The 24,629-nt window shown below is 35.4% G+C and overlaps 1 protein-coding gene across 1 annotated transcript in view; it reads right to left on the bottom strand.

Moving 5' to 3' along the window:
• Window positions 1–24,629, bottom strand: part of LYST (lysosomal trafficking regulator) — a 200,111-nt gene that overhangs the window by 43,961 nt on the left and 131,521 nt on the right. Inside the window, exons 32-43 of the mRNA XM_015126904.3 lie at window positions 22,778–22,954; window positions 22,127–22,203; window positions 21,800–21,988; window positions 19,352–19,497; window positions 19,167–19,263; window positions 18,097–18,158; window positions 16,574–16,629; window positions 12,493–12,645; window positions 9,113–9,357; window positions 6,278–6,344; window positions 4,763–4,919; window positions 1,600–1,740 (exon numbers count right to left, since the gene is read on the bottom strand). Coding sequence (XP_014982390.3) covers window positions 1,600–1,740; window positions 4,763–4,919; window positions 6,278–6,344; window positions 9,113–9,357; window positions 12,493–12,645; window positions 16,574–16,629; window positions 18,097–18,158; window positions 19,167–19,263; window positions 19,352–19,497; window positions 21,800–21,988; window positions 22,127–22,203; window positions 22,778–22,954 — 1,567 coding nt within the window. The remainder of the gene's footprint in view (window positions 1–1,599; window positions 1,741–4,762; window positions 4,920–6,277; window positions 6,345–9,112; window positions 9,358–12,492; window positions 12,646–16,573; window positions 16,630–18,096; window positions 18,159–19,166; window positions 19,264–19,351; window positions 19,498–21,799; window positions 21,989–22,126; window positions 22,204–22,777; window positions 22,955–24,629) is intronic.

Genomic DNA, 24,629 nt, shown 5'->3' with positions numbered 1-24,629 from the left:
GCTTTCCCAACTTTCAGGTGTTCTGGGGGAACATCACAGAGGCAGACACTCCTGATCCAAAGCAGACAACTGACGTATGAGAGTCCCAGAGGAACACTGATAGGAAATGATGTGATATACGCTGTAGAAAATTGTATTTTCCAAAAATGGCTATAACAGCATTTCCTGTCTTGCATGCCCTTCCAGAATCTTGCTACTCTCCATCACAAGGCAAAGTCTATCTTCCTTTCTTTTGAATCTGGGAAGGCACTTGTGACTGCCTCAACGAATAGGAAGAATACAGTGGAAGTGATGCTGCGTGGCTGCTAAGAACAGGCTGGAAAAGGCCATGCAGCCTCTGTTCGTCTCCCTCTTGGAACACTTGTCTTTGGAACCCTGAGTTGCCAAGTAGGACATTCAGGGCTGCCGTGCTGTGGGGAAGCCCAAAACTAGCCCACACAAAGAGACCACATGAAAAAGCACTAACACTGCATGAAGAGAGGGTGATGTGCTCCCGCTACCTAAGGCTTCATCCTCTGCCTGTTCCACCTCCAGAAATCTGAAGGCAACAGCATGAGAGACCCTGAGCTAAAACCACCTGGCTGAGCTGTTTCTGAATTTCTGACCTTTTTTTTTTATTTCTGACCAATAAAAAATAATTTTATTATCCATGATTAATAATAAATTTATTATTGTTTCAAGCCACTAAGTGTTGAGATTATTTGTTATACAGCCATAGATAGCTAAAACATACATATAGGAGACCATGGACAGAAAAAACAAGGAGTAGATTTAAACAGGAGTCCTAAATGAAAAGCTTCAAGGCAGGCACCCCAAATTGCAGGTGCTGATGTTTGACTGAGGCATTTCTCACTTGAGCAACACTGTGAAACAAGCGCCAGGGTGGCATGAATCTACTGATGATTCAATAATCAATCAAACAACTTCAGAGACACAGATACTATACAACAAAATTCTAACATAATTTGCCCAACACCAACTTCTTAAAGCTCAGTTTCATGTGCTCTTAAGGATCACATAAAATTATAGAATTAAGTAATGTAAGAAACGACCCAAAGACATCCCTTAAAGGGTTAGCTGCTCTTCTATTTAAGAATAGCTAAGGTTGGCAGCCAAGACTGTTGGTTGGCATCATAGAAAATTTAATTTTATACTTCAGTATTCCTTTTGGCTATTAGATAATTCTGGGCAGAGTATTTTATTTTTATTTTGGTCATTCCTCATAAAATAATTGAGATTTCAGTTAATTTACATTTTGCTTTCAATAAAGTCATACCTCTTAATTTTAAAGTAATTAGCACATTATAACTTTTGTATTCAGAAAAAAGAATAAAGTAATTTCTATAATAAAATAAAAATACATATTTACAAATAATTTTATTAGTTAAAAGTTACAGTTTTCCAAACATACTTAATCCTATAAAATACTTAAAATTCTCAAGCTTATTTGAAAATAGAATTATATACTTAATAAAAACATTTTCTCTTATTTGGGGACTCAAATTTTTAGGACTTAAAAAAGCTATTTTCATTTTTGGAAAATTACAAAATAACCACAAGCCCTCAGAAATATAAATAAGAAATAATTTATTGCTATACCTTCACGGTTAACTAGGAACTCTGGAAGATAGAAGAACTCTGGAATAAGTTCTTTCACGTCAGTCATAGATTCAAAAGATGAGAGTCGCCAAGTTGTATTCGTAGAATGAAAAGTTCTGTCTGGAATGTCAAAACTTTGATCTATGAAAAAATACAAATAATAAAATTAAGACACAAAGACCTAATTCTATTTGAGGCCTACCATAATTAATTTACTTTTGCTACTTCAAAAAGATTAAAATAATGCTCAGTTTGTTTGCCCATAGTTTAAAAGAAGTTATTCATGTTCTTGAAAATAAATATTTCTATAAACTTGAGATATTATATTTTTCATCTGTTCTATGCTTTTGTAATACATATAATTAGATTAGTTTATACCATTTATTTGTTGAACTATCATCTATCAAAGTAGAATGAAAGTTCCACAAAAACAGGGCCCTGGGATATCATCCACACCTTGCACATAATGGGTACTCAATAATGGTTGGTTTATTGAATGAATGAATAATGAAGAAGGAAAATTGAAGTTCAAGTAGGTAAACAGTTTTTTTCCCCATCAGGGAGAAAAATGATTCCTTCACTTTGAATTGTTAAGACTACTTTTTCTCCTTTCTTTGTTTTCTTTATTTTTTTTCCTAGTAGGGGGCGGGGGTTGGCGTATGTTACGGTGCATTGTTTTTTGGATGTTCTAACTCTGAGCTAAAGAATTGAGTAAACTTTCCTATGAATGAAAATAAAACTAAGCATAGTCACTCTTTTGTTCATTTTTTTTTTCCCAGGGTAGACTATTAATAATCAAGAATTAAGTTTGGACTCTCTTTTCTGCCAACAATGATCAGACTTTCTAGCCATAGAGAAAGGCCTAGAATATTAAATGATATCCAAAAGCTGGCCCCTGAAAACAGTAGCAGTTTACATGTTTCTTAGGAACCATATTGCATCATCTAAAACGTCTGTGAACGTGCTGAAATTTGAACACATCTTTTCATTTGGAGACTGCCACAAACACATCGCAGCATCGGGTTTCTTAGTTGCTCTGCTGAGCAACATCTTCTGTCACTTGTATTACTTTCTCATCTATTCTGTTGAGTCAGTTGGCATTGGCTGGCCACTAAATAAAATCTGGGAAGAAATAAGGTTTAGGAACATTTACTTTTTCTCAGAAAGGAAGGAAGGCCATTTAAAGAAATACCTACTAACTCTGTAGAAAAAGTTATCAATCAAAATGGAATTCAGAAAAATTAAGGTAATTCTCAAAAACAAACAAAAAAACTAAAAAGAAAAATTAAGGTAATTTTGTAATGCTATGGTGAGGTCAAAGTATCTAGAGTTAAGACTAAAGAAATATGGAACAAGAGAAGCACATTGGGTAGGTTCTGTTCAGATTTTAAGATTCTCTGTATTTTCCTACATTTTATTAAACAGTACTACTACAAATTCCTATTACCTAGAATATGCATATATTAAACCTGTGGTTCTCAACCAGTAGCACTTTTGCCCTCCAGGGTTTATTTGGCAATGTCTGACAACATTTCTGATTCTCACAACTGGGGGGATGAGGTGTGGGCAGTGGTGGTACCACTGGCACTAGCAGGGAGATACCAGGGGTACTGCTAAATGTCCTGCAAGCACAGAGCAGCTCCCATGACAAACAAATTATGCAGCTCGAAATGACTAAAGTGCCAAGGTGGAGAATCCCTGTACTAAACCAAAGCAAAGAAATAAATTCAAAAGCCGAGAGATATCACTTGAAACTAATAAGATGAAAGTGAATGGAGACTGAGGTAGTCCTAGGTTTTAAACAAAATATATTCATAAATACATAATGAAGAAAACATATTATATATGAATACATCCATAATAGTAACATGAATAAAAATATTGATAAATTTTAGTTGATTGGTAGTTTTATATTAATGGATTCTTGGGCTACATTAAATGAAATGTAGTCTTGGATGGAGGGAGGTAACAGTTCTGTTAAACACTGTAGGGGCGCAAGCACATCTGAATTATTCTTTTTTATTTTGACTGCCTTTTTCTTTTCGTCAAGAGCATTCACAAATCAGAACATGTCCAGAAAGATCTTCAGAATAGTGACAGGCTTGGAAACCACAGCAAACAAGGATGGCTTAAACACTGGTTTTAAAAACACTTTATTTAGTACAAAACTGTCCTATTTATTTTTTGGTATTCCTTGCAGCAGCTGGGATAGGACCATGCATCCATGAGGCCCTCAATCTGCTGTCAAATTAACCAAGGATAATTAGCCAGGGGAAAAACAAGACAGAGAGAGAAAGGGGACAGGCCAACAATTTTCAAATATTTGAACAGCTGTCATATAGAACATTTGTTCTGTTTACTTACAGAGAGACAAACATAGGAAAGCCCCTTCTGTAGACCAATAAGAGTGAATACAAATTCATTCCTCCAATAGGTTGTACATGAGTAAAAGGCATGAAGTAGTTCAAGAATGGTTGAGTAAAAGAATGGATAATGATTCCTCAAAGTATTCTGGATTCCACGAGAAAGAGCTATAGAACTAATATCACAGTTCTCGTTAGAAACTACAGGTGAGTGTGTCCCAACTTGCATAAAAATATAAATTCACTCTTATCTAAGTCATGTTCAGGCCTCCAGGCTGTCACTTAAAATGCTGAGGTAGAAGATTATTAACTAGAAAGCTACCACAGTGAAGTTGCCGGTGTGCCTCTTTTATTAACTAGTTAGTTAGAATAAACCTCAATAATGTACTTGCCTTTATAATAAACTACAATAATGTACATAGGCTCCAAAGGTAACTTACTGGATCTGAAATAAGTATTAGGTAGAATGTCTTTAAAAAGTGAACTGCATAAACTTTAAAAGGGTGAATTTCATGGTTTGTGAATTATATCTTAATTTTTTAAAAGTGAATTGCATTTTTATAAACTTAGACATTTAATTTGAAGCTAAAATTTGAGGCATTAGCAAGATGATCTGTCTTACTACAGCTTTTTTGAGGAGAATTTTGGGGAAGGAATAAATAGCATTCTTTTTCCTGTAGTTTGATTAGTCTCAATAGTTCTTAGAAAGTCAGTCCTAAGTTTTTTGTTTTTTGGTTTTTGGTTTTTTTCTTCCTGATGACTCAACATGATTTCTACGCAGTTATTAAAAAAATTCTTACCTTGATAGGCTAAAAACATTTTAGTGAAAGGAGGCATCCTGACCAGGAAGTGAAGCACAGTCCCGCTGTTGGAATAGTGGGAGCCATAGTGATAGGGCTGCACGGGAGGCATGGGGTCATCTTCCCTGGCTCCTTTGCGGTACTCTTCCTCCAAGTACTGAAAGAAACAGTGAATACAGAGAATTCGTGATTGTGGGCTCCAGGCAACACTAGAAAAGTGCTGGATGGTTTTTATTCTCTCCTTCTCTACTACCCCTTTGAGGCCATTCTCCACGGCTGGCCCTCCCACTCTTGCCCCGGAGACTTCAGCCTCCTTGAGTGTCTGGGAGTCTTCTCCTTGGTGCCTCACTAAGACCTAAACACTCGGAAGCATTTCCCATCTCCACACTCACTCCTTCATCCCCTCATAGGAAACCTACCCAACTTTGAGCACTCCACCTCCTAATTAATGGCTCATAATGTCTAAGCTGATCAAGCACCCAACAAATGAGAGGTGCTTCTGTCACTAGAGATGTCTTCATTTCAAAAGAGTTTCAAGATGTAATGCTATGTTGTTTAGAGAACTGCTTCTCTAGAAGTAGAAATGCAATAGAAATGTAAAAACTATGTCACATTATTGGTAATAATATAACATTTTAAGTCTGTTTTACAGTGCAGTTACCAGAGATTAAAAAAAAAAAAAAAAGAATATGGTGATTTTTCACTACTCCTGTCTTCCCATCATAAAGTAGGAAGTTCAACCAAACATTTAATATCTGTCACTATTCTTGTCTCCCATAGCTTCTGTCTGATTCTGATAACAAAGTCAGGTATAGTGAATTAAGAGTTACTTCTTGATTCCCACAGCAATGACGCATTTTCAACTGCTGAAGAATCAAGTAGTGACAGTCGTAAGATGCTTAGAGGGACGTTTCAGGAACTGTGGCATAAAATAATGTGATGAATATGAGAAAAGTGTTTCAGTTGCTCCTGTCTTGATACTCCTGTGAAGAATGTAATGTGTAGCTACTGCATTTTTTTGAATTTCCAATAGAATTTCATTAATGTTAACTTCACAGAAAAAGGTAATTCATTTTCTTTTTAAAATGTTAAAATCTAATAAATTTTTGTTTAATAAACCAATGAATAATTTCCTGAATATGACTAATGGTTATGGTACATTATAAAAATGTTAACACTATTATATAAATAACACTAGGGGATATGAATAGCAGGTCCCTGGAAATCTTTGTGATTTTTATAAGGAATGTGACTACTGTATACTTGAATAAACAATAAGTTATTGGTTTTCAATTTGTGCCAAAATAAATGTATCCTTTTTCTGGGCGAAGTGTTCTCAGAAAATCAGGATAGAAGATGATATTTCATTTCACATAATGATTTCTAGCTGTCCGTCAATCCTAATACAAGAAAGTAAAAAATCAGTAGTATAAATTTAAAATTAGGTAAAACACAAGTCTGTAAAACAAAACACAATTTTTCATTTAATAAAGTATGAGTAAAAACAAAAGCTACCTTGTATGTGTCCACATAACGATCTTCTTTTTCTTTATACTGAACAGCTATAGGTTTAGAGAGATTTCTACGAGAAAAGGATAATTTTAAAAATTAAATATTTTGATACTGTCAAGATTAAGCTCCCTAGATGTCTGCATCTTGAAAGTTGGTAAGTGGTCAACAAAATGCTCCGCCTTTATTTCTCTGCTTAAACATGTTGTTTTGCAACTAACAGTCACCATTCAAAATTATGATTTCAGAAATTAAGGTAGAATTTTCCCCACAGAGCCAGGTCAGTATTAGGAATTCTTGACTTACAAGTAGCCTAAATAAGAAGGGCTACTACTATCCTTCTTTCCCTTCTGCAGCTTCCTCTAGAATCGTAACTGATGCTGCTCGTGGGAGCAGATTCCTAGACCAAGCCCTGAAAGTTAGTGTTCCATTTTCCAGACTCTACATCCAGTTAGGCAGTGTAGAGTGAAGGACAGTTTCGACAGAACTTAGGAACAGAGGAAGATGCTGTGTAATTACTAGCCTAGTTAGTAAAAACTGAAGAAACAACACGTGCTCAAAATGACCAAGCTGAGATTTGGAGAGTGAGAACTGAAATAAATATTTTGCTACCTAGTTAGTAGATGGTGAGTGATACACTGTGCATAGTGCAGAGTATGTATGCACGCGTACAAAGGTGTCAGTGCTGGTGTTCAGAGAATGTGAACCACACGACACCATTCCTTGAAGCAGGAGAATGAATTCTCATCCCTCCAGGAATGAATCCTCACTTTTACAAGCTACAGAATCATGTGTCAGATTCTGTGTCAGAATCAGAATCTGTGTCCCTGCGTGGCACTTGAAGGTGCAAAAGAAAAAGCTCTGATGAAGAAGGGCAGGGCTTTTTGCCTGAGGAACCATCTGGTCTGGCACAGGCATGGACCACCTGGATTTCAACCTGCAGCACCATAACTAGACCGACAGCAAGATTTACCTAAATTTCAGTGAGTCAAACCAGGTCTGCTTAACCACATGTTGATACATCTTTTTTTTTTTTTTTTTAAATATAAATTACTATTTTCTAGGAATGTTGAAATTAGTGGTATTAAGTGCACTAATTTTGTCTTTGAGATTTTTCTAATCATAAAAACTTTGTTAAAAAGTAAAAACAGTTTTATAGAATAGATTCAAATTAACATCTAAAAATAGAGCAAAATCACTTAAGATGGCTGCCTACTTTTTTTTTTTTTTTTTTTTTTCTGAGACAGAGTCTCTCACTCTGCTGCCCAGGCCGGAGTGAAGTGGCGCGATCTCACCTCACTGCAACCTCTGCCTCCCGGGTTCAAGCCATTCTCTTGCCTCAGCCTCCCAAGTAGCTAGGACTACAGGCATGCACCATCATGCCTGGCTCATTTTTGTATTTTTAGTAGTAGAGTAGGATGGTCTCGATCTCTTGACCTTGTGATCCACCTGCCTCGACCTCCCAAAGTGCTGAGATGACAGGCGTGAGCCACTGCGCCCAGCCAGCCATTATTTTTTACGTGTATTTTTTCTCTTTATTTTCTCTTGACACTGACTTGTTGGAAAAACCAGGTCATTTATTCTGCTGGAGGCTTCACATTCTGTATTTTCTGATTGCTTCCCGTGACATCATTTAGTTTGTTCCCATAACCCCTGTATTTCCTAGAGACTGGAAAAGTCTTGCTTAGGTTCAGGTTCAACTCTTTATTTGTCAAGAATCCTTTATAGGTGCTGATGTGAGCTTTATATATATTTTCCTTTTTTTTTTTTTTTTTTTTTTTTATCATTCTGCATGGTTGAGAGGAGTGAGCTTTATATTGTATCGTATCAGGAAGCCTATGATATTCCACTCTAATGATGCTCAGTTTGATCTGCGGGCTCAGGCTCCCATTGAATTTGTACCTAATGGTTTAATCCATTGATGATTATTGCTTGAATCACTTATTTCACTAGAGGTTGCAAAATGTTGATTTCCCATTCTCTCATTTCTTCTAAATTTATTAGAAGAAAACAGACAAGGTGAGCCTTGGATGTTTTGTTGTGTCAGAAAGCAAGGAAACTAATATGGTCTTGTCAAAAAGACTCAGAAATTGGCCAGGCGTGATGGCTCACACCTGTAATCCCAGCACTTTGGGAGGCTGAGATGGGTGGATCACCTGAGATCAGGAGTTTGAGACCAGCGTGGCCAACATGGTGAAACCCTGTCTCTACTAAAAATACAAAAATTAGTTGGGCGTGGTGGCACGCGCCTGTAGTCCCAGCTATGTGGCAGGCTGAGGCAGGAGAATCGCTTGAACCCAGGAGGCAGAGGTTGCAGTGAGCCAAGATCGTGCCACTGCACTCTAGCCTGGTGACAGAGCAAGACACTGTCTCAAAAAAAAAAAAAAAAAGGCGATTCTAGGTATATGTTCAGACATATAGCAACCAAACATGATAATGGACCTGATTCAAGAAAACCAACTATAAAAAACTATCTTTGAGAGAATCAGGGGACATTTGGAAATGGACTAGATATTAGATGATACCATGGAATTACTGTCAATTTTCTTACATGTGATAATAGCACTGTGGTTAAGGTGTTCTATTTTTTAAAAAGATGTATACTGCAGAACAAAGAAGTGACATAACAAGATGTCTGTGATTTGCCTTAAATAAGAAAAAAAGATAATGTAAGTTTGGCAAAAATCTTCATAATTCACAACTGTTGAACTGGGGTGATAGGTATTTGGGTTCTTATATAATTCTTCTATTCTATGCATGTTTGAAATTTTTCCTAATGAAAACTTTAATAAAGAAATACAACATATGAATAGATGAACCCTAAAGGTTCTTTTAACTTACCTGTATATCAACGGATCATTGAGGTCAAGTGTCTCACTAATATAGTCAGCAAGTATAAATGGGAACACAGGATACTGCATGAGATCATTGAAGGATCGGCCAGCATGTTTGTTTAAGTGAGTCAAATATTCAAAATTAGTAATTTGTCCAGTATACCATAAATTTGTCAGAGCAGTGATGTTACCATATTCCAGAAGATTAGGGAGGTTATTTGTGAGTATATTGTGGTATACATCATCACGAACCTAAAAGGGAAGTAGAAAAAAAAACCCAGATATTATTTTTAGTCTTATAGGCACTTTTCTGCAAAGAATCCATGACATTATAGACATGTTACAAATCTCATGTCCTTCAAGAAATTATTTTTTTCTCAGTAACATTAATGGGTAGAAAACTGAGATTCAAGTCCAGGTCATCCTCCAAAGGCTGGGCTCTTCACCACTATGCTTTGCTGCTGGAGAAATATGTTAATAAAAAACTTCTAAGAAAAAGTTTGTATAGAAAAGTCACTTAAGACACTAAAAAAAAAAAAATAAGGAAAAAAGAAGAGTCTCATTCTAAATAAATGCAATATGGTATAGTAGAAACAGCATGGTCTTCTGAATTGGACAGATCTGGTCTATTTACCTGCTAACCTTCAGTGCTACAGTTACCATGTCTATAATATGGGAGTGATAATATTTCTCTCATAAGAATTAAATAAAGTAGCCTATGTAAATAGGATATTTGATTTTCACTACTGATTGAAAACATAAACTCTTTTTTAGAGATTCACAATAGTTTTGTCACAGAAGAAGGGTATTGGTTCTTTTAAAGCAATTAAATAATGATTGCTAATAAATGAAAAAAACAGACAAGACAACTTTGCTAAAAACAGATATGAAATACCCATTCTAAGCAGGCATATGCTTCAAACATAGGAAGAAGAGCCACAGATATGGATAATGAGAGTGTGAACTTAATGAGGAAATGTACTGGTAGTTATGGAACAGGCAAAACCACAGAAAGTAGACCATCCTAAACCTGTAGCCTAAATCTGAAGGTTGCCAATTGTTGATGCTAAGGTCCACAGAAGGGAATTTATGACAGACTATAAGCCAAGCCCTGGAAGGAAAAGGAGGCATTCATTTATTCAACAAATATGAACTGAATACCTACATACCAGTAGTGTTCAAAATTCTGAAGAACTGGAACTTAACAAAGCAAAGACTTGGCATTCTACTGGGGAGAGGCAGAAAATGCTGGATGCTAATACATTCTATGGAGAAAAACAGACCAAAGTAAAGGAGGTAAGGGATGCTTGGTGGAGAGGGAGGGGTGGTTATTTTATAGAGTCAGGGAGGGTCTCTCTGATAGGAAGATATTTGATCAGGAAACTTGAAAAAGTGACAAAGCAAATCATTTGGATTTCTAAGGAGAAAAACATTCCAGGCAACAGTGAATGCAAAGTCCCCAAGGCACTGGTGTGCCTGACATTCAAGGCATGGATGGAGGAAACAGTGAGGGAGAGAATGGTAGACAATGATGTCAGAGAGGTAACAAGGTATGAGATTATCCAGGGCTTTATCAGGTTATTGGAAGGACGATGCCTTCAAGTGAATGTGACATGAAAGTGACTGAAGGACTCTGAGCAGAGAAAATATATGGTCCAACATACTTTAGCTGCTGTGTTGAGAACAATCTGAAGGGGGGCTAAGGGGCTTTCTATAAAGGAGAGCAGAGAAATGGTAGTGAAGGGACTGGAGGTCAAGAAAGGGTTTGTCAAAGTCATTGTAGCTGAAAGTCACTACAGCAATGAGCAAGGTTTTTCTTTTTTGTTTTTGTTTGTTTGTTTTGTTTTGTTTTGTTTTTTTGTGATGGAGTCTCACTCTGTTGCCCAGGCTGGAGTGTAATGGCATGATTTTGGCTCACTGCAACCTCCGCCTCCCAGGTTCAAGTGATTCTCCTGCCCCGGCCTCCCAAGTAGCTGGGACTACAGGCATGTGCCACCATGCCCCGCTAATTTTTGTATTTTTAGTAGAGATGGGGGTTTCACCATGTTGCCCAGGCTGGTCTTGAACTCCTGACTTCATGATCTGACTGCCTCGGCCTCCCAAAACAAAATGCTGGAATTACAGGCATGAGCCACTGTGCCTGGCCCTGAGCAAGTGTAAACTACTTCATTTCGGTCATTTTGGGGAATCGAAATTTAACACAATTTTGGAGGTCAAAAATAATCATATAACCAAGGCTTTACTTTAATTAGAACTAAGAAATATGGCAATTTTTATTGGATTTCAGAAACAGTATGGATGCAAGAAAGCCAGTTAGGAGGCTATTGTAAATGATTCTGGCAAGAAATGATGGTGGCTTAAACCAGGATGGTAGCAGTGGAAGCAGTCAGACTCTGGACGTATTCTGACGACAGAGCCAACAGGACCTATTAATAGAGTGTATGCAGGGGATGAGAGAAGAACAAGAGTCTTGGATAATCTCAAGAGTTTTGGCCCGGGCACTGGAAAGATGGAGTTGTCATTTACTGAGATAGAGAAAACTGGAAGGAAATTTTGGGGGGAAGATTAGAAGTTCAGTTTTGTACAGGTTAAGCTTGAGATGCAAATTAGTGACTTCTAAATGGAGACACCAGTCGGGAGTTAAATTAGTGTGGCATTCAGGAGAGGTTTGGGTACTGACATAAATTTGTAAATTGTTAGAATACAGATGGTATTTTAAAGTCGTAAGACTGGATGAGAAGACAAGAGGTCTGAAGAATGAGCCCTGCAACACACCAAGGAGGTGTCTGCAACCAAGACTGAGAAGCAATGGCTGGGGTAAGATATAAGAACTAAGAGAAAATGGTAACCCAGAAGCCCAGGGAGGAAGGTTTTATTTAAGGAGAGAAAAATCAGCTGGGTCAAACACTGCCGATAGGTCAAGTAAAATGGGGACAAAGAAAGATTACGACATTAGGGGTTTAGCAACATAGAGGTTACCGATGACCCTGACGAGAGTGGTGAGAAGAAAGTCTGCCTGAAGCATTTCAAAAGAAAACTGGAGGCGGCAAGCATATGCAACTTTCCCCAACAGGTTTTCTATAAAGGAGAGCAGAGAAATGGTGGCCGACAGGATTAGAGGTCAAGAGAGTTTGTCAAAGATGGACTCCGCTACAGCACTGAGCAAGTTTAAATTACTCCTTTCAGTCATTTGGGGGAATCAGAATTTACCTCATTTTGGAGGTAAAAGACAATCCTCATATAACAAAGGCTTCACTTTAATCAGGACTAAGAAATATGGCAATTTTTATTCAATTTCAGTAAACCTTCATGTAATCAGTATGAGCATAGTTACATTGGCCCATGAGCACTTAAACAATATATATCAATTAATGAGGGTGAATTTACCTTGGTGTTATCAAATGCCAACAGGAGTGTTCTGCCATTTGTTAGAAAGATTTCTACAGCATTATCTCTCAATTGCCACCAACGCTTGTGAACTTCTTTAATTTCTTCATATGTCCAGGAAAATGATGCTGGTTCTAACTCTCCCTGAAGGCTCTAAGACAAAGAAATAGGCAAAAATATTTGTTTTGCCAGAAATATAAATAATTAATTTTAATTTTAGATTTTAAAAAGCATCAAAACATAACAGAAAATCTTTTTGTGGCAGATAGCAGATAAGATTACCTGAAAACTCTCCCAATGCAAACACCTCAAAATGTTTGATAAAATTTAGAAATTAAAAAAAATTAATAGGCTTTATTTTTTAGACTAGTTTTAGGTTTACAGAAAATTGAGCAGATAATACAGAATTTCCATGTATCCTCCCCTCCCTTGGCCCTGCACTCACAGTTTCTCTATTATTAAATCTTGCATTTGGTATGGGACATAAATTACAATTGATGAACCAATATTGCTACCATTTTTCTTACATAAAGTACACAGTTTATAGTGGGTTCACTCTTTGTGTTGTACATTCCATGGGCTTTGACAAATGTATAATGACATGTATCCACCATCACGATATCATACAAAATAGCTCTATTGCCTCCTTGGGACTCCACCCACTCATCCCTCGTTTCCTCTCCCCAACCTCTGGCAACCACTAATTTATTTACTGTCCCTATAGAGTTTTGCCTTTTCCATAATGTCATATAGTTCAAATCATACAGTAGATAGCCTTTTCAGGTTGGCTTCTTTTACTAAGCAAATATCCTTTTAAATACATAGCTGAGCTTGCAAGAAAACAAGGGAAATGACATCCCCAGGGGTCGAAAATATAGAGGAACTGGAAAATCAGCACTAAGCAGGGAGTGATACTCTGGTTGCTCTGTTGTATATGTCTGCATACACATGCATGTATGCACATACCCCAGTTTCAGAAATGAACTGATGTAGGTTCACAGCAACTTGAGGACAGAAGATGAGGCCCTGGCCCCCTAGAATCGGGGTGTGGAATTGAGATTGCTTCAGAAAGCTAAAACCTAGGAAGGGATGCCTAATGAAAGATTAGACAAACAAATGTGCGCATCAATAAAGGGGAATAGGCCGGGCGCAGTGGCTCATGCCTATAATCGCAGCACTTTGGGAGGCTCAGGCAGACAGATCACTTGAGGTCAGAAGTTCAAGACCATCTTGGCCAACATGGTGAAATCCCATCTCTACTAAAAATGCAAAAATTAGTCGGGAGTGGTGACAGGCACCTGTAGTTCCAGCTACTCAGGAGGCTGAGGCAGGAGAATCACTTGAACCCAGGAGACGGAGGTTTTGGTGAGCCGAAATCACGCCACTGCACTCCAACCTGGGTGACAGAGTGAGACTCTGTCTTAAAAAAATAAAAATAAAAATAATGAAAATAAAGGGGAATAACCAGGACGCAAGCTTGTCTCTTTTGGCCTGGAACCTAGAGAACAGAAAAAAAGCCTTTCTCTGAGAATTCATAATTGTGGGCCTGCCATCATATAGATTTAGGGTAAATCCACATCTGGATGGCCTGAAAACGCCCGAGCTTTGAAACAGTTCTCATGCTTCCAAGTCATCCAGCAAAGGGAAAGCGGAATCTCTGGAGGAGCATTCCTAGAACTAATGGGGCATTTCTGCAAATAAAGCCCCACCGAATGTAAGCTGACAGATCAACACATACCAAATAGATACATTCCCCTGCTAGGTGGTCAACAGAAGAAAAGAAGATGAGAAAACAATCACTGGAAGGTTGAATCTGCTTAAGAGTATTAATCCTAGCGTACTCAGACAAATCCCCACATTCTGAAATGAAGAGGTAGGGACCACAGGGCCTACACATCCTGCCATCACTAGGTCCCTCCCAAAGTACAAAATCAAGAAAAACTTTTTTAAAAGTGCATCTAAGTCTTTGTAACTGAATACATAAGTTATGTATTCAGTTACAATTAAGTCATGCTTTTAATAGTGAAATAATGAAAGAAGTTTCTACTAAAGTTTAAAACTAGCTAGAATTTATCTCCTCATATCAACCTGCATCCTAGTTTTCTTTTTTTTTAATCAGTTTTTTTTCCTTTTTAAAAAATTTCACTTACTTACTCTTCTGTGTTGACTAACAGGAAGCTCACAGCAAATTTAGGACTCAATTGCCAAGAACTATTTTATCCCAGGCTCTTTAACTTTCCAAAACCTTAATTTTTTTTTAGATTCAAATTATCCTACTCGATGTGTGTTTTACTATTGTTCTTGGTCCAAAATAATTTTTATAAGTAAAAGCAGGGAATATATCAAGAATAAAATAAGACATCTTAATGAAAATGTAATATTTTCATACTTAAAACTGAATTCCTCCTTTGTTTAGTTTCAACATTCATTCAACATACATTAATAACCATCTATGCACAAGGTACTCTGCTAAGTGCTCTGCATGAAATAAATCTGTATAGGTCAAAAAGGGGGCATGAAATATTTGTACACACATTTGCATACACAATGCAAGATACGAAATGTTATATAAGAAGAACCAACACTACAAAAGTAGAACCAACACTACAAAAGTACATAGGAAGGAAGGATTTTTCTGTCTATTAAGAATAATAATTATCATTTTTAGATTTTTTAAAAAAATTTTCCTCTTTATTTAAACATAAGATACATTTATAACATGCAAGTTAACTTAAAATTAAATGGTGTCATCCCAGACCAAGTATTTGTGAATGTATCCTCAAGCACTGAAAATAAACCAACATATTCAACAGGTGGACTCAGACTCTTCTGTCACCTCACGTCAAATGGAGTTAAACACAAATTGAGCAGAATTTTTAAGGTGAAAAACTGTCATCTTTTGGACACACAAAAAAGTTGTCTCATACATCAACTATTACATTCCTTGGCTGATAAAAGGATACATCTTAAAAATTAACATAACTATATTTTACTATCTGGGACAAACCCTGTGGTAATTGCTATATAAGTCAGAAAAGAATGCTGTTCATATATCTGACTACTTTAAATATGTTCATGTTTTTTTTACATTATTTATTTTATAACCAAACCTCATGTTTTCACTCATTACTTTCTTTTTTTTTTTTTGAGACGGAGTCTTGCTCTGTTGCCCAGGCTGGAGTGCAGTGGCATGATCTCGGCTCACTGCAACCTCTGCCTCCCGGGTTCAAGCAATTCTCCTGCCTCAGCCTCCTGAGTAGCTAGGATTATAGGTGCTGCCACCACACTCGACTAATTTTTTTGTATTTTTAGTAGAGATGGGGTTTCACCATGTTGGCCAGGCTAGTCTCAAACTCCTGACCTCAGGTGATCCACTTGCCTCAGCTTCCCAAAATGCTAGGATTACAGGCGTGAGCCACTGTGCCTGGCCTAATTTATTTAAAATAAAATATATATTGATAATTAAACCACACATAATCTCATTTAGTATATCCTTAGGAATTCCTGGCTTTAGAACTTCTCTGAAACAAAAAGCTTATTTCTATTACAGGAATCTCAAAAAATATTTTAATGGCATAAAAGATAATTCAAATAAAAGGTTTATTATACAAAAAATATAAGAATCTTTATTTTCTGATTAATACCAGTCTGTCTAGAATAATAACAATTATCATTAAGCTATGTGAATATCAGAATTACTTAAGTTATTCAATTATTTAATATTTTTCCTTTCTTTCTGAAGGCAAAGGTACTTGATAGTGAACTGGGAGTGGCAAGGAGTAGATATTTGTTGCAACAGAGGATAGTAATAAGAAGAAAAGAACATAAATTGATATAATAGGAGCATTTAGAATATGACTTACGTTAACTGCTATGAGACTTGGGCCATGAGCCAGAGGAGATGGCGCAGTCTTCTTTTTAAAATTATATTTTACAAAATGTTTGGAACTCAGACCAATCTATACATAGAGTGACAAATAATTAACTCTAATAGCTCTTCCTTCTCTCTAGTTATACTGAATTGATACAGTTTTGGAATCTGTCTAGATTTATGTAAATACAGACTTAAGCTTCTACTCACCGAACTTTCAACTGTATCAGAAGCATTATCTTCCACAAAATACATTCCACATTTACCTGAAGAAAGTAATTGGATATAAGGGTTTAAAAATGTATGTGCACACTACCATTCATGGTTTAATGCATGGTCTCTGGAGTCCTTTGGTCTGAATTTGAGTCTCACTACCTAGACACAGTTCCCAGCACTCAATAAATATTTTTGAATAGTATCCATGAAGTCCTGGGCAAGTTGCTTTACCTCTTTGTGTCTTAATTTCTTTATTTAAAAAAAAAAAAGTTTGCAGGGAGCTCTATTTCACTGAGCTACTATGGGAATCAAATTAGAATATATGCAAACTGCTTATGTGCTCAGTGTTAAATAAATGTTGGCTATTTATTATTACCATTACTCTTACATTACAAGGATATTGATTTGCTTTATTTTGTTACACACTAATTGAAGTCAAGTGGTAAACCAAATTATCTAGCAAAAGGGAAATCCTTAATTATTTTGCAGACTGAGACACTCAATAGGGTAGAGTAGGCCCTAAACATAGCCCACAACTTTTTCCTGTTTCGTAAGCTGGCTGTTGCTAACCCACGTCCCTACATCGCGTTTTAAAATATTGGGAACTTCTCTGAAGTTCTGCCCCCTGCATGCTCATCACCCTTGAGTACTGAGTGGACTCTGAACTAGTGGCATGGCTAGCTCAGAGAAGGGTACTGCCTCCATCCTTGTGAAGGTGGGGCTCAGTCCCACCAGGCTTGAAGCTCCACATCTTGGACCTTGGAGGCTGTAGCTTACAACATTCATTCTCAAATTTTAAGGTACATCAAATCACTGGAGGGCTCATCAGAACATAGACTGCTGGGTCCCACCCTCAGAATTTTAGATGCATCAAGTCTGGACTGAGGCGTGAGAATGTGCAATTCTAAGAAGCTCCCATGAGATGCTGATGCTACTAATTCAGAGTTCTCACACTTTGAGAACCTAGCCTACAGCATACAAATTGGTTCTTTAAGGGAATAGAGACCAAGTGGTATAACTGTTTTCCTTCATACTTTGAGAATAAAATTTCCAACCAAATATAACTATATAGGTATCCATGGACTAACAATCTTGGCCTTTCTCTCAGAAGTACAATAGAGAATATAAATTATGAACAATCTTAAAGTAGACATATTTCTTATGGACAGTTATATCTAATAAAATAGTAGGTAAGTATACCAATAATTTTTCACTTTAAAAAATCTAAACTGGCATATAATAAAAGAAATGGCTAAATATAAAATTGCATATTCATGAAGAAATTTAATTTTATAAAAATTAAAATGCTATTCATGTGCTTTTCAGAACATAAGATATCATTTCTACACATTCATGAGTCATATGCAATCACATATAATGTTAAGACAAACTAGCCTATATGATACTACAGAAAGTTTATCCAATTTAATGGTATGGTGTCAAAAAAACACTTTAAATAATCTAAGAATAAATAAGGCAGGGTGAATATGTGCAAAATTCTTCAAAATTTGACTTACCTAGTAACAATTCACCAGCTGTCTCTCTAGATGGTGCAACACTGATACATCTTCGATTTATTCTGTCAAAACATATTTAAAATTACTATGACTAAATGCTTTGACCAATTTCAGAGAGTATATGCTTTATTTTACCTAGTAAAAGATTTCTGCAAAGCAGACTAGATAGAGCTCCAATAGCATGAGGTATCTTGTTGAAACCCACATGAAAATATTAGCTCCTTTTTTAACATTCTAGTTGAAGAGAAATGACTGAAACACCTAGAAAAGGCTAATAATCCCTATAACCTGTAGACAGAATATATAAATTAAGTTATTTAAAAGATATATCAATATTTTATATTTTCTAGTAAATAAGCAAACATTGTTTCACACCTCTGATACTTCAAATACATTTTTTTAAAAAAACCTAGTATTCTAGGAAAAACAGGATTTGGAATCAGAAAGTTCCTTTGTGTTTTTAGCCAATTTTCTTCTTTGCGTCTCAGTTTTTTATCTATGAAATCGGTATAACAACCACAATGAGAATATTATCAATAGTTAATATATAATAACATACTTAATACTCAACAATGCTATGGTACCTATTATTATTTCTTCATTTAATAGATGAGGTAACTGAGACAGACAGGTTAAGTAATTTGCCTAAGATTAAAGAGCTAGTAAGAGCAGGAACTGGAATCCGAACCTTTAATCACTACATTATATCGCCTCTTGATGATACCACCGGCAGCTCTATCTACTTTACAGAGATGTTAAACAGTCAATTACAAAATATGTGTGTGTGTGTGTACATGTATATGTGTGTGTCTGTATGTGTGTGTGTATGTGTATATATATATGTATACTAACAAGGGCCAGAACATGATGACTGAAATCCCATGAACCCTTGCTATCAGAAATGTCATTTCCTTTTAGATTTTGGCCATATAACCTTGTCCTCCCTTGAGCCTTTCCTGTTTAGGATTTTTCTGAAAATGATGGCATTATCTAAAATAAATATTACATAAACACTACAATAAACTGTCGTATATTCATGAAAGAGTGAAGGTCTATGGATTTAAAATTACCTTATAGATTCACTTGCAGCTTTGTCTTTGACAGTAGAAGAGAAAGAAGAATGAGTTTTGTCTTCAAATAGGTAAGAGAGTGGTGGTTTGACAACATCTGTTGAGGAGAAAAGTAAACATTATCTTTATCTAATGACCATAGTTCTCTGCTATATTTATATGTTGAGTTAAGAAGCCACTATTACCTTCTGATTTTTGTCTATCCCTAAGGAGATACTTATTTGGAATAGTTAAATAACACCTCTGTAAACGTCTCCTCTCTCGATTTGGTCCTTCTGTTGGATCCAACTGCCATGAAGTTGGATAGTAGATGGGGTCATACCATACTGCTCTGCAAGTAAAAAGATTAAAGGGTGTTTTAAGTGATCATTCAGGACTTGTAGCTATAAAAAAATCATTACAGAGATTGAATAAGTCACAACTGATCTGCTCATTTTAAAACTCCAAATATTTATACATTTGATCAGGGAATGCATATACGAGCACAGTTAATAAAATCTAAGTGTCTTTTTGCTCCTGAATCCCAGTCTCCCAGTTCCTCGCCTGAAGGCAAGATCTGCTTCCAGTTTCTTTCAACTATTAAATTTTTAAAAAGATATATAATGACTACTATGAACACTTTAGTAATACAACATGCTGCATTTAATATGGTTAGATAAAATTTTTTTTCCAAATTAATTTTTAACATTTCCCATTTTGCCTACTTTTTTTTTTTTTTTTTGAGACAGAGTCTGGCTCTGTCACCCAGGCTGGAGTGCAGTGGCACAATCTCGGCTCAGTGTAACTTCTGCCTCTTAGGCTCAAGTGATTCTCCTGCCTCAGCCTCCCAAGTAGCTGGGATTACAGGCTCCCACCATGCCCGGCTAATTTTTGTATTCTTTTAGTAGAGATGGGGTTTCATCATGTTGGCCAGGCTTGTCTCAAACTCCTAGCCTCAAGTGATCCACCCACCTGGGCCTCCCAAAGTGTTGGGATTATAGGCATGAGCCACCTCACCTGGCCTCATTTTGCCTACTCTCTAATGAAACAAATAAAATCAGTTTCTTTCTGTGGTATGAATCACATTTTAAAAAAGATTTTAAAATAAATTTGTATCTTAGATGAAATAAGACAGGAAAAACATATTAAATACAATTTTAGAAATAAATAAGAGAAAAAAACCACCCTTATTCATATCCTAAACATACCAAAATACTGGTAGTGGTTGTTGTCTTTTTTAAAAAAACACGCATCTGTTTTTAATTTGTAGTTATGATCATTATGATCATTTTTCTATAATTTGCCTTATTTTACAGAAACAGTATTATCTTTATATCATTATTCTGAATGGCTGCCCAATATGAAGGCAGATGCACTGTAATGTATTTAACCATATTACTGCTAATATATAACTTGTTTCTAATTCATTCACTAGCATAAATAATGCAGAGATGGAAACTTTTATTTTCTTTTTCTTTTTCTTTTTTGACAGGGTCTCACTCTGTTGCCCAAGCCAAGGTGCAGTGGCATGTTCATGGCTCACTGTGGCCTTGAACTCCTGGGCTCAAGTGATCCTCCTGCCTCAGCCTCCCAAAGTCCTAGGCTACAGGTGTGAGCCACTGTGCCTGGCCTGCCTTCCATATTTTGAATATTTTCCTTAGGACAGAATCACTAAAATAGGATAACTGAAGCTAGAAGTAAAACGTTTTTAGGATTACTAATATATATTGTCAAAATGTACAATGCCACCAAAGTTCTGAGTAAGGACAGCTAATACCCTGCTGTGAATATTAGCAGCCAAAATTTTTTTTAACATAGAAAGTAAAATGTGGTATCTAAAGGTTCTAGAAAACCAAATTAGCCTCTAGCAATATTGAATATTTTCCCATGTGTTTAGTAACTCAGTTTGTCGTATGTGAGGAATGTGTTCATGCCTTTTGCTCATTCAAACTTCTGGGATCATAATATTTTACTTTAGAATCTATATACGTTTTTCAAACAATAAAAATAACTCTTTATTTGCTGAAAATATATTTCCAGGCTTTTTTGTTGTTGTTATGTTTGTTAAACACACTGGAAAAAATTAAGGTTAAAATCTATTGATTTATTTGCAGTTTCTTCTAGAAAGTCATCTATCCTTCAAAGAGCTGACAAATATCCTACTATCTTCTACTTTATAAACTTTTTGAGTAATTCTTTTAACCATTTGGAATTTACTTTAATGTCTAATATTTAGTGTATTTTAGTACACCAAAGTCACATGAATCAGTTATCTTAACCAAATTTGGAGAATAATACCCAATTTCCCTCTTTTTGTTATTTGTAATACATATTTTAAATTAGTTAGAAAAATATATTTTTCTCAATCATCCTGTTTCAGTGATTTCTCTATTCTTTTACAAAGACCGTATTTTTAAATTAAGCCAATTTTACCATCTAGACAAGCTAATGAGTCTCTCATTACTTTTCTTCCCCAGAATTAAAAAAAAACTCGTATGATTATTCTTTAAGATGAAAAAAAATCACAAATGATTAAACAAAAAAAGTTTAATGAAATGATTTTATGAGTCTGAATTCTGGAATACAAATTCAGTTTAACATCAATCTCTTACATCTTCATGGAAGACAATTTTAACCGTCCTCCCGCAGCTTACCTATCATGTGTCAGTTGCTGAATAAGTTCCTGCCAGTGTCTGCTGGCACTCAAATCTACTTTATACATTCCTCTAATATGCTGGATCACCTTTTTTCTCTCAATTCCTTGAGAGAGAGACACTGCCTGGGTGATATCTGCAGCTATTTTAGATATATCCTTTGATTTTGAATCCAGACGCTGAAAGAGACTAAACAAATAATAAGATTGTCCATAGTTAAGAATACATGGAACGTATTTATCAAAACATGATACTTTAAAACTAAAAGTATATGTGAAATCTAATAGATTCCTAAAAGACATGCCTTTGGAACATACAAAATCTTACCTTTGTTGATTATTATTAACCGTTTTCTGCCAAGTAGCTTTATTCACTCCTTCTTCAGTTTCATATTTCTTTTGTTCCTAAAATATTTAGATAATATACTATATAAAATTTATTATTTCTCACCTAACATTGGCACAGAGCCCAACAAACTCATTTTAAAACCCAGTTAACAAAGGAAAAACGATTGTCCCTAGGAGACCAGAATATTAAAATAAATGAACCATCTAAACAATGTTATAATGTTATAATTCTGTGTCTATACAATTTAGGTCACATAAATTAGAGTAGAATGGTTAACCAGGGTTGCCAAACCTGATGAGTTTACATAGTCGCTTGCCTCCTTACTCTGCTTTTTCATTAAAAACCTCTAACTCAAGGTATGTTTCAGCTTGCTTGTCACTTTAAAAGTCTTCCCTTCACTGAAGGCTAATGATAATGGATACTGATGACCACAGAGAACAAAGTGCTCCTTAAAATAAGCCTATTTTTCTTCTCTCATAGAAAAAAGCAATACAGTATATAGGAAAAATAAAATAAAATAATCACTTCAAGTTCATCATCAATGATACTCTGTTCTTAAAAAAGTAATGTCAATCATTCTTTATCTATGATGGAATCTCCTAAGAAAGTACTATGGTTTCATTGACTCACCTCTTTGATCATTTTAATAAGGTCTGCTTTTGTTGATGCACTGGGAGGGATGCACTTGTGACCACATAACTTCAAAGCATTCATAAGTAGCTCTGCTGTGTCTAGCTCTTCTTCAGTCAATTCATCTTGGTGATTATGTATCAACTCTGACAAATACAAAACTAACTTGGCTCCATGCTTTAAAAAAAGTAATAATTTTTTAGTCATTTAGAATTTTAATTCTTACATTTAAATTACTTAATAGTAATTAAATTATATTGCTAGATTTATTTGGTTGCATCTGATTTGAATAAAGCACCTACAAAAGACATTCTGAGGATAATTACAGAAATCTGATTATGCACTGAATATCTTATGACAGAGGATTAATGCTAATTTTGTTAGATGTTAACAATGTTATGGTTACATAGGAAAATATTTTAAAAAAAGAATTTAGAGGTAAAATATCATAATTTCCATATATATGTTAAAATAGTTCAGAAAAAGTAGAAATGATGTCAATATAATAAAAATAGTAACTGTTAAATTTAGGTGATCGTTCCATGGTATTTATTATACTATTCTTTCTACTCTCTGTATGTTTGAAATTTTTTCTTATAAACTATATTTTAAAAAGCAATCAAGCTAGCCAGCTAGCTTTTGGGGAAAGAATTTTGGAAAGGACTTGCTAAAGGAATACAGGAAATAAAGTGGGATAAAGGAAAATAATTTTTAGTTTTTCTCACAGAAAAACTGAACTAGAAGGGAAAGCTTCCTTTAGACCTTAAAACTTATTTACTCTTCTTCCTTTGATTTCTGCTTAGTAGAAGAGAAGTTGGTGAAATTTCTAGAACTAAAACCTATCTTAGCTTGTAAGCATTCACTACTCCCTAGGACAAAAGGTGAAAAACTCTCAAACTGGTGAGATCTATGCAGACAGTTCTATATGTATATCCATGGAAGCGTTGTTTTAGCCAATCTTTTATTAACAGGCCCTAAAACCAAAATTTACAGTGTTACTTAAGATAATGACAATTGTCCTTTGCAGCACAAACCGAAACCAAATGTCGATTCGTGACTTTTTAAGTGGCCCTTACATGCTGTAGCTATTACACCTGACTCTAATGTGTACAGCATGTATTATTTAGACAATAATTTTGTCAACAAGTTAAACATATATGTTTTACTTTAAAAATAAGCACTGACACGAATATCGCTGTATTTAGTTTTATGACATTTTTAACTGTGAATAGTATTAAATGTCAGAAAATGGATCTGGAAATGATTACATTTTGGGTGATATTTAAATTATCATGCTGAATCATATCATGTCATTTCCCAAAAACAAAAGATGAACATATGCAGTAGTGAAAATAGCACAGCTCATTTTAATGCAACATTTTAAATTAGTCAGAGACAGCTGCTACCTGACCAAAAGAGAAAAATGAACAGAAGCTCTGTGAGTAAAAGGCCCAAAGAGTTGGCAAATAAATAAAAATGGTAAACGACTGGAAGATTTTCCTAAGTGTGTCTTAAAAGTAATGTTCTTGATATAACTTTAAAAATATTTCAGTTTAGCATTCAGTGACACTCTAAAATTATCTTGAAAAACTATCCGAAATGTTTTTATTCATTGTGAATATCTAAAGAAACACATGATTTTCTTAAACACTGAAGTTGTTCCTAATCTCTCATTTTAATACCCTCTGATCACTTACGATGATCATTTCAGGGACTATAAAAGTGGTCATTGTTTTGGAACAGATACCAAAAAAATCTTATTTTCGGCCCTTAAAAAACTGATTTAAGGAACTGAATCTGTTAAACATGAATCCTTAGAAAATAATAAAGTGCTAAAATATGTAAAATATTT

Source organism: Macaca mulatta, chromosome 1 (assembly GCF_049350105.2).
Source record: "Macaca mulatta isolate MMU2019108-1 chromosome 1, T2T-MMU8v2.0, whole genome shotgun sequence".
In the NCBI taxonomy this organism is placed as follows: domain Eukaryota; kingdom Metazoa; phylum Chordata; class Mammalia; order Primates; family Cercopithecidae; genus Macaca; species Macaca mulatta.
Note: the sequence above shows the minus strand (reverse complement) of the source record. Positions and strands in the feature narration are given on the sequence as shown.